This window comes from Apis mellifera, linkage group LG11 (genome assembly GCF_003254395.2).
Source record: "Apis mellifera strain DH4 linkage group LG11, Amel_HAv3.1, whole genome shotgun sequence".
Taxonomy (NCBI): Eukaryota; Metazoa; Arthropoda; class Insecta; order Hymenoptera; family Apidae; genus Apis; species Apis mellifera.
In genome coordinates, this window is record NC_037648.1 from 11,141,749 (window position 1) to 11,152,720 (window position 10,972).

The window sequence follows — 10,972 nt, forward strand, 5'->3', positions numbered from 1 at the left end:
GCCTTTTCATTAAAAATCAGAATCAGCAAGAGAAAATCATTTTAATAATGAATCAGTCTTGTAAAGATAGGAAAATCGTAAAGTACGACATACATGTTTTCAATGCCTTGAAATATTAAAGAATATCGAGTACAGATCATTATTTATATTATGTAATGAAATAATTATATAGTATTTTATACATTATTACGTACTATTCCAAAATTCTCGAGATTCAATTCCAATATTCCTCCTGCAGTCAATTTACATGGTTTACTAGATTTTATTTGTATTATATGAAATATTTTTTGAACATTTGGAGGCATTCGATACCATGTTGTACAATATCTATTGTAAAATTAATATAAATATTATTATTATATAAAAATTAATATAAATGTTAATAAAAATATTAATTAATTGATAATTTTTTAAAATGATTAAAATATATTTTTGAACATACATATTATTGGATAATTTTGAACTTTGATCCGCAATCACCTGTCCAGTTAGAGTAATAATAAATAAATGAAATTGTGCAGCTATAAGAAATAAACTAATTCTGAAAGCTTCTTCAGGTTTATGCAGATACATAACGATCTAATAAAAAATATTAAATATATTTAATATTCTATGTATTAATGTTTATTTTGCAATAAACATTATAATAAAATAATTAATAAATCTTACTTGTACAGCTATTATGCTAATGCCGATTATAGTTAATGATATTTGAAGGAAATAACTATTACGACTGCTTTTATTCATTATCTCGAAAAATCTTGAAATGTAACAAAAAAAAAAAAATGAATGAGAATGAAATTAATTTTATATAATTAATTATTTTACTAACTTGTAGGCCTTGTTATGCGTCATCACACATTGTCTAAACAGTTCATTTTCATTGTGTCTATCATTGCATTCTGTTGCTTTCGCAATCTGATACCTATATATATTTTTATAGTTTATATTTTAACAGTTTCTTACACTTCTTAAATATTTTATGTTAAAGCAAATTTAATCAATGGAGATAATTTAAAAAACGAAGATCATTTTCATTATTTTTCACACATAATATACAAATTAGAATCTTATGAAATTATTTTTTACAATATAATATATTGTCCACAAAAAGTATTTCTCTAGTATTATTTCACTTACCCGCACATAGCAAATAAACCGGAAGCGTGGTGTATGATAAGCATATATAATGAATCTATGGTGACAGTAATCATTATAATTACAAATGAACTCCAAACTGAATGGAAATAAATAGGATAAAAGTATTCATCCTCGTTTACAAAGTATTTCATTTTAAATATTTGAAATTGTTGGCGAGTTTCATTGAGCGGGAAAACAATATCCAAAAACGAAGGAAACAATGGAAGTAATAAAAATAGTAGCAGAGCTGACAATAAAACATCTAAAAATAATATTAATAGTAATCAAAAAAATATCCTAATATGTAGGATGTACAAAATTCATTTAAAAATGATCTATCACAATTACTTTTATATATTTCGGCAAATTTATTTCCCTGTTTAGTAAATTCATCAAGAATACACGTTTGATTTCTATCATTTTTCATTTCCCATTCTTTTGACATAAGATCGAACAGTTTATCAAACTGAAAAATATATTTGTATTCTATGATTTTTGTTCTCACTCATAGAATTTTTCATGAAGTTAAATAAATAAATACATTTTTCTTATTAATTCTATGATTTAGCAATTTTATTGCACAACTTATTGTTGCAAACACTATGGGTATAATTTCCATCAAAGCATTCAAGTTCTTTTCTACAATTGATATGTAAACTCGTGATAGCTATCGAATAGAAAGTTTTTATTATGACATTATTTAGTTAAATTAAATTATATTCATAACATGTTTTTATCTATTTCATAGAAATTTGTATATGTACATTTAAGCAATTGTAATCTTTTCACTTACCCCTGGAATTAAGAAACTTATCAAACTGCATATCATCACATTTGTATTAAATTCCTTGTTCCATCGTGATTGATTTGGATACTGTCCCAAGAATTTTAGATATTTTTTAAAAGTTTTATAATAAGAAATATCAAATACAGTGCTTTTGTATTTTCCATTTTTCTGGAACACTAAATAATATATGTAATATATAATATATAGATTTATATATAATATATTATATACAAATATATAAAGTTAGTATTAATTGAATAAATAACATAATATTTCTTTTACAATTTCATAAAAATTATTTTTATTTTAAAATTATTATATAATAACTTCTAAAATGATAATTTTATTTTATTATTATTATTGTTAATTTTAATATAGAAATAATATAAATTTCTAATGAAATATTTATTTTCTTTATAATTTAATTTTATTATATTAATATTATATTCGTAATTATAAATTTTATATTATAAAATAAAATAATAAGATATATATTGAATTGATTTCATACTATTAGACTTTTTTAATTATAGAATTAGAATTGACAAAAAAATGTATAGTCGTAATGTTTATCTAATACTGATCTACTAAGAATGGTTTATAAAAATTGTTCTTTATAAAGTTAAAGTAAATATAGTGTTATAAAATTTTTAAAAATTTTATATATTTTTAACGAGGATAGTTATCATGATTGACGAAGTAAATGTGTGCCATATTTTTGTTTCCCATCATAAGTCATCATTATATACAGCTATTTATTACGTAATTTTCTATACTATAGTATTATTTAAAAAAGTGCAATAGATAAAACTTTTGATTGACGTTTAAATTTTTTTCAAATCTTATTTTGAATTGTAGAACAATATTTGCAATCAAAGATAAAGAAACAAATATTTTTTATAAATATTTCAAAATAATTTCAAATAATAATAAAATTTTTACGTAAATTCTGAATTTGTAAAAAAATTCCATAATATAGGATTTCTAACAATGTGTTTTTAAGAAAAACTTTTTTATTTATCTTAAGAAAAACTTTTTCTTATTTAAAACAAATTTACAAAAATATTTTAATAATTTAATTTTTTAAATAATTTTATAAATAATTTAAATAATAAATAATTTAAAAATATTTTTTTAATAAATAATTTAAATGTATTATTTTTAATATAACTTTTCAAAATTGTTAATATTTTTATAGCAATGGTAAATATTTTAAAAAATTTAAAATTTCATTATTTCGATATACTAATATATATATATATATATATATATATATATATAATATTGAAATAAAAGAAAAGAATATTATTTAAGAATTTTTATTATACATCATACATTATATATTATATATGTATTATGTAATGTAATATATTATATAATATATTATATACATTAATACATTTTCACAAAAAAGTAATATTTCTTATAAAGTGTTTAAATATTCCCACATTTTGTATATCATTTTATTTTCAAAAGATGTCACTGTAATAACATACAATAACTGTAACCTTAGTATATTGTGGTTACGAGTTACCTATCCAGTATCGAACTCTGCATCGCAAGTTTCGGTTACAAACGTACTCGGGGTTTGTTGTTCATTCGCTTGGTGTGTTATATGTGTTTATATTGGTTTTCTGTGTAAAAACTACAAAATTTTCATAATGAGTGCTGAAGAAGAAGTCTTACGAATCCAAAAGAAATTGAACAAGATGTCGAGCGGTGACGGGACGGTGAGTAAGTGAGTAAAATATAGTTGTGTATCCCGCTCGGCATATTGGAGGCTTAATAAAGCTCTTTTCCAATATTATAAAGTACGATTATATTGTAATGTGTAAATGTGAATAAATATGAATCTATTATCATTCGAATTTTTGTTGAAAAAATAAATGTTTATTCGTATGAATATTTTATTGACACAATCATACGATATTAATTGTAGCTTTACAATGTATTGTAAAGCTTTAATATCTGGTATACTAATTTTAATGCGTTCATATAACATTGCCAAAGTTAAATCATTTTTTTATTATAAAAATTTACCAAAATATGTGCTATAAATCTTTTTATTTATATGAGCATTGAATATGTAATTAAAACCTTTAATTACATTAATTCAATATAAATAAAATATTTTATAATTTGATTGTTTATGCTAAATATCGTTTTAAAAAATTATAAGTTACATCATTGAATGAAGTTGTTTATACATGTTTTAATGATGAAGATATAATTATAATATATTCATTATATAAAAAATGCTAAAAATATGATAAAATATAATACTTCGAATTTAAATTAATTATAGTACTATAAGTTCAGAAAATTATTTAAATATAATATATTTACATGCAATTATGATTATAAAAAATGATTATACATTATGATTATATATTGTGAAAAATATATGAATGAATTATACATATTTTGTATTTTTTTATATCAAAAAAAAATTTTTTCATTACAGGGACAAGAACAAGCATTGGAATTACTTAAAATATTACAAAAATTACCAGTTGATTTAGAATTATTAACAAAGACGCGAATTGGAATGACAGTAAATGCATTAAGAAAATCAAGTACAGATGAAGAAGTTATATCATTATCTAAAACACTTATTAAAAACTGGAAAAAATTCTTATCTGGTAAAAAAATAAATCTATATAAATAAAATATTATAAGTATAATAAATTTTAATAGATAATTATGTGAAATAAAATTACATATTATAACTTTTTTTTACAGGATCTAATAAAGAAAAAGATTCTACTTCTTCAAGTAGTTCAAAGAAAAAAGATGATAAATCAGAAAAAAATAAAGATGATGGAGATCAAAAAAAAGATAAGGATAATGCAGATGGAAGTGATGTCAAAATGAAAGAAGAAAAACCTCATAAAGATAATCAGAGAAAACAGTCAACATTTCCTGCTCCTACAACAACAGATGCTGTAAGACTTAAATGTAGGGAATTGCTGGCAGCAGCTCTAAGAGTAGATGGAAACACAATTGAAGGCTGTGCTACTCCAGAAGAATTAGCAGAAGAATTGGAAGAAGCAATTTATGCAGAATTTAAAAATACTGATAATAGATATAAAAATAGGGTAAACTTTTATTTTTTCAACATATTTTTGTATGTTTATTATAAATATAATTTAATCATATGCTTTTATTGTCTAGGTACGAAGTAGAGTTGCTAATTTACGTGATATAAAAAATCCTAATCTTCGAACGAATTTTATTGCTGGTGCTATTACACCTGCAAGGCTTGCTGTTATGACCGCAGAAGAAATGGCAAGCGATGAAATAAAACAATTAAGAGAACAGTTTAAAAAGGAGGCAATCAATGATGCACAACTTGCTACAGTGCAAGGAACGAAAACTGATCTATTAAAATGTGGAAAGTGCAAAAAACGAAATTGTACTTACAATCAAGTGCAAACGCGTTCAGCTGATGAACCTATGACTACTTTTGTGTTATGCAATGAATGCGGAAATCGATGGAAGTTTTGCTAAATATTTTTACTTTCCATAATTTTTTCTGATTGTGAAAAAAATGGAAAGAAAAATGTATTTCGTTCAAGACTTATCTATTAATAATTATTAGAGTTAAAAGTCACTGAAAATATATTTACCATTCACAGATTGCATTGTACACTTAGTGTGATTTTAATCTTTTAAAATATTCAGTTTTTATTCTATTGTATATACTGGCATTGTCATTTATAAGATCTCAGCTTTAAAAAACTCAGCTTTATCAAATTAAAAAAATTATCAATTATTAAATTAAATAGATTACTTTTAATATTTTTTCTTGTTTTAAGACCAGCAGTCTTTGCTGCTAAAGACCTTAATTTGTGAATGAAATTACAATTAAATATTTGACTTTGCATTGTATGAGTTTATATCTTATCTGTGAAGAATTCAAAATTGTGGGTACACTTCTGAAATACATATATGTAATTATAATGTAGTATTTTTGGAACCCTTTTTAATAATATAATATAATAGTCAAAATTGAATATTAAAAATGTGATAAACATTGTGATAAAAATTTTGTTTCTATTGTATAGTTTGAAAAATTCATATGATTTAATGATTGAATAACAACTGTATTTTTTTCAATTGATTTTATTATATTCTTGATAGTTTTTATAAGTCGCCGTTAGAGACCGCCACAAGATTTCGATGTTTCTAGCAATTTAGATTTAACGGTTTACACACTGCGCGTACACTAATTTCTAACCTAATATCAATGTCATTTGTGTTATTCTATGTTCATGTAGTATAACATTTATATAGTATATTTTCGAATGCTTTCTAAATCATTTATGAATTATTAGTAAGATCAAATAAAAAGATGAAGTTACGTGATTTTATCTACGTTAAAAGATAACGTATAAATATATAACAGCTTTACTATAATGATATTTTCAAATGTCTTTTGAAATTAATAGAAGATTCGAAAAATATCAACAATAGCATAAGCAATGTTTTCTAATACCTGTATATAATGTTTGTATATAATAATTATTGACTTGTTCAAAATATTTTATGACATAACAAAAAATAATTCATTAAAAAACTAGTTAAAATATAAAGTGAATGATTTTTAATAGTCACTATGTGTGGAGACGCCCACATCAAAGAGCAATGGCAACTTTTACAAAGTCTTCGATCTATTGTAGAAGGTTTATTAGTTGATGGTGTTTTAAACGTATGGAATGTTTATGGTGGTTTAAATCGTCTTCACAATGTAATGGAACGGATATTCAAACATGGCTGTCGAATATTTAATCGAAATGTAAGATAACATTTTCTTTACATTGTTTTCGCTTTTATAATTCTATAATTTATTTATATTTGTAGTTATATTTAATTATATATTAGTTTTTTTCTGTATTATTTTATAAAATAGAATCTTTTTCTAAAAAGGTAATATAATTCTATTCTCTGTTATAATTGTTTGTTTACATTGACTGTGACATTAATTTTTTTGTTATTGAGAATTTCTTTCATTGTTTATATCTCTTATAGCACAATCTTGACGTTTTTATTTATTTTTAATGTATTTTTATTTGCACACAATAATAAATAATGTAATATTATTATTAAAAAAAAAATAAAAATTAATAAAATATATTAGGGAGAACCAGATTGTTGGATTTTTATTCAAGGATTAAATTGGCTGCAGCCTTCTGTTGCATTGTCACCTGTTGTTTCTGATACAGAAGATTACCTCTCAAATTTACCAACTCGAATCACAGCACATAAAGATATGTTATGGTTGTATAAAAGGTAATTATAAAAAATATTTGAATTTTTTAATGTTTTATAATAAATATTTTCATTTAATATGTTAAAATAAATTATTGAGTTTATTCATATTATAAATTTATACATAATTTAATAATTATTATAATTATAATATAATTTAATTATTATAATATAGTTTGGAAAATCATTCTTTGTCACACAAACTTTCATGGCTTTTGTCTGATAAGGAACATTTATTTTCTTGTTTTGAACCATGGGCATTTTTATGTCAAGAAAATTTAGCTGAAGCTACATTATTATGTCTAAGAGCAGTTGAAAGAAATCAACCTACATTACTTACAGAAATTGATCCATCTTTGGTAAGTAAAACAAATTTTATCTATTGTACATTTTTTTATCTTTATATAATTTCTACATTTTGATTATTTTTTTATTTAATATATGTATATATATATATATATATGTATAATTTTTTTAGTTTTTACCTTCTTGGATTACTCCTAAAATAAATCAAAAAAAACATCGTAGATCTTCTTCATATCCAATAAATTTTTCAACCATAAATTTGCATAATGCAAGAGATAAAACTATACATGTTGAAAAATGTCAATTAGAATCATTAAAAATAGCTTCAGATAATAATATGCAACATGATGTTAGATCTGATGAAAAAATTCAAGATAAAATATCAGATTCTAAAGAAATTAATGATATACCTTTAAAAAGTTGGAGTAGTCTCTCAGCATTAACTAAAAATTGTATAACTCTAGAAAAAAATGTTTCTATATCTTCATCATATATGGCAAATAATAGTTCACATAAAAATCATGATTCTCAAACATCTTCTGTTGAATTATCAAAAATAATTAATGTAAATTATGCTGAATTAAAACATTCAACATCAACAGTTATAGATAATAAATTACTTATAAAACCAAGAACTCCCATAAGGAAAATGAAAAATAAAACTAAAATGAAAGAAACTCAATATATAAAGAAATCTAATGAAGATTCTGATGCATTAAATAATGAAGATGTGTCGATAAATACAGTAAAGGAATATAGAATTCCATCTCTTATACCAAATGAAACGAGTTCAAATATATATAATACAAATTCTCCTGAAATAGAAATATCACAAAAACCAAGAAGAAAAACTTCCTTTTTACCAGGATCAGCACCTGAATTCATTAATCCATGGAATTTAGAAATTGAAGGACAAAAAGATATAAGAACACCAAAGAAAACTTTCATGGAAGATGGTGGGAGTAGTGTTCAACCTATGGCAATAGGATATTTTCCATGTCCAATAGAAGGTCAAAGTTTAACAAATTTCTTAGCATCTGCACAATTTTCCAGAGCAAATGCTGAATTGGATAGAGAAAACGCACATTTCAGTATTTCTGAGGCCATGATAGCTGCCATTGAACAAGTAAAATGTAATAGACAATGGCGTCTAATGGAAGAAGCAATTGAAGAAAGTGACGAAGAAATAAATAGCTTAAAACAAAGAATACGATTAAGACGCCGTCAGCGACAAGAAGAGCGATGTAAAAGAAGGACGTGGAATCGTGAGTTATTAAGTGATGGCAAAACTGATACGACTACTACTGATCAAAGTGTTAGTCCATTATCAACCTCATCTGATACTCCATCAGAAAATATATCCACTGATGACATAGAGGATTTAGAAGTAGATGACGAGCGAAATGCAGTAAAACTTAAGAATGCTGGGATTTCCATATCTATGGCATCTTTATATTCTGATGCAGATTTATATCAATCATCCCCTGCTCATGAAACGGAATCAACATTAACAGAAAGTAGCATGTCTGCAGAAGGAGTAGCTTTATCACTTCTTAGCAAATTTAGTGAAAAACAATTACCGAGAGCAAGCGAATTACAATGGTTGGTTTCTGAAATAGATGTACCACAAAGATTATTACCGTTACCAAAAAGTTGGCCAATTAATCCAGATGATGCAGAAAATTCACAATCAATCCCTTTGCGCGGAACTACAGATTGGGCTCCACCAAGGCCTCAAATTATTTTTACATCACATCCTCCACCAGTGTAAGTTTATGAGTTTAAAATATATATTAAAATTAAAATTAAAATATATTGCATAATTTTTTAATTAAATTTGATATTTCTTATAGGCGACGCACTCTTATAGCTAAACAGAATTATAAATGTGCAGGATGTGGAATGAAAGTTGCGATAAAATATGCAAATAAATTTCGTTATTGTGAGTATTTAGGTAGATATTTCTGTACTGGATGTCATACCAATCAAGTAGCATTAATACCAGGAAAGATTTTATCTAAATGGGATTTTAATAGGTAAGAAACTAATTATTAGTTATTTATATATTTATATAAAATTATATATTACGATTATTAATTGTTTTTCCATTTAGATATCCTGTATCAAACTTTTCATATAGATTATTAGATCAAATGACATCAGATCCATTATTTCAAATAAATGACTTAAATCCATTGTTATATAGACGTATAAAACAATTAGCCAAGACAAGACTATTACGTTCACAATTATTTTTCTTTAAAGATTTTCTATTTACCTGTCGATTCGCAACAAGGTATTTGTTATTTTTTATTTGTTTTATTTTTTTAATTATTTTATAAAATAATATTTTAAAATTTATTATTTTTTTTTTAGTGTTCAAGATATATTAAAAAAAGAACCAAATTATATAATAAGCGAACCTCATATATATTCTATTCAAGATTTGATGCATGTTAAGTATGGTATTTTACCAATGAGACTACAAGAATTAGTTCAAATGTGTAATATGCATATTATGGGCTGTGAGGTAATGTTAAAATTGATTTAAATTAGATATGCATATCTTTAATGAGAATTGATCTTACTTTTAGTTATGCCAAGCTAGGGGATTTGTATGCGAATTATGTTATTCCAAAGATGTCATATTTCCATGGGAATTTTCAAAAGTTAATAGGTGTGAAATGTGCGGTGCATGTTTTCATAACGAATGTAAGCAAAATTTTAATAAGATAGATTGTCCGCGCTGCATTCGTTTACGTGCTAGACAAATATCTAGAGAACAATTTTGACATATAGCAAAATTGTTTTGCGTCATATCTTTACCTATGAGTATCGAATGTATAATTTAAAATTTATTTAAATTAGATATAAAAAGTTTATAAAAAATCAGATATTCCCAAATTTGGTTTTTATTTATCATATTTAATATATAATTAAATTGTTAAATAATAAGTAAATTTGAATTACAAAATTATCAAATCATTTATCAAGCATTATGTTATTAATTATATATAAAATATAGAAAAAATATTGCTTGAAATTTGGAAGTATAGTATTTTATACAAAAATTTATTTAATATACGGGAAATATAGTAAAGACTGAGAAAAAAATGTGATATTTAAAATAATTGTAATTTTATTTTTAAATTTATCTATTATTTTACGTATTTCATATATTATTTATCCATCAAATATTACGTATTTTGTTATCAGAAAAATAGAAATAATTTATGACTTATTTATAAAATTTTTAATTTAAATGATATAAATTATTTCATTGTTAAAAAATAATGTAAATATGTATCATGTTGTTTAAAATATTTATATTTTGCTTTTATTTTTTAACTATGAATCTTAATTATTTAGATTTTTAAGATAATTTAATAAAATTAAAAATGAAAATAATTTAAATAATTTATTGCATGTTACAAGTAATAATTGTAAAATGGCAATAATATTTTAAGT

General features: G+C 23.3%; 2 protein-coding genes across 5 annotated transcripts; both read left to right on the forward strand.

Annotated features, from left to right (window-relative positions):
• Positions 1–3,426: 3,426 nt before the first annotated feature.
• On the forward strand, positions 3,427–5,894 carry LOC107963960 (transcription elongation factor S-II). Of its 3 annotated transcripts, none has more exons than XM_006566296.3 (4): positions 3,427–3,657; positions 4,392–4,569; positions 4,670–5,025; positions 5,102–5,894. In XM_006566296.3, the coding sequence occupies exons 1-4, from the start codon at positions 3,589–3,591 to the stop codon at positions 5,435–5,437; spliced, it is 939 nt and encodes a 312-aa protein (XP_006566359.1). In that variant the 5' UTR covers positions 3,427–3,588; the 3' UTR covers positions 5,438–5,894. The 3 variants fall into 3 exon arrangements, with proteins under 3 accessions (XP_006566359.1, XP_006566360.1, XP_006566362.1); XM_006566297.3 differs by having other exon boundaries at positions 3,439–3,665; XM_006566299.3 differs by lacking the exon at positions 3,427–3,657 and adding an exon at positions 3,715–3,738.
• A 145-nt stretch (positions 5,895–6,039) lies between these two features.
• LOC413668 (run domain Beclin-1-interacting and cysteine-rich domain-containing protein) lies at positions 6,040–10,553 on the forward strand. Of its 2 annotated transcripts, XM_006566295.3 has the most exons (9): positions 6,040–6,436; positions 6,541–6,725; positions 7,068–7,219; positions 7,374–7,557; positions 7,677–9,271; positions 9,358–9,540; positions 9,618–9,800; positions 9,881–10,034; positions 10,099–10,553. In XM_006566295.3, exons 2-9 carry the CDS (start codon positions 6,546–6,548, stop codon positions 10,294–10,296), a joined length of 2,829 nt encoding a protein of 942 aa, XP_006566358.1. In that variant the 5' UTR covers positions 6,040–6,436; positions 6,541–6,545; the 3' UTR covers positions 10,297–10,553. The 2 variants fall into 2 exon arrangements, with proteins under 2 accessions (XP_006566358.1, XP_397109.3); XM_397109.6 differs by having other exon boundaries at positions 6,040–6,725.
• The last annotated feature ends 419 nt before the right edge of the window (positions 10,554–10,972 follow it).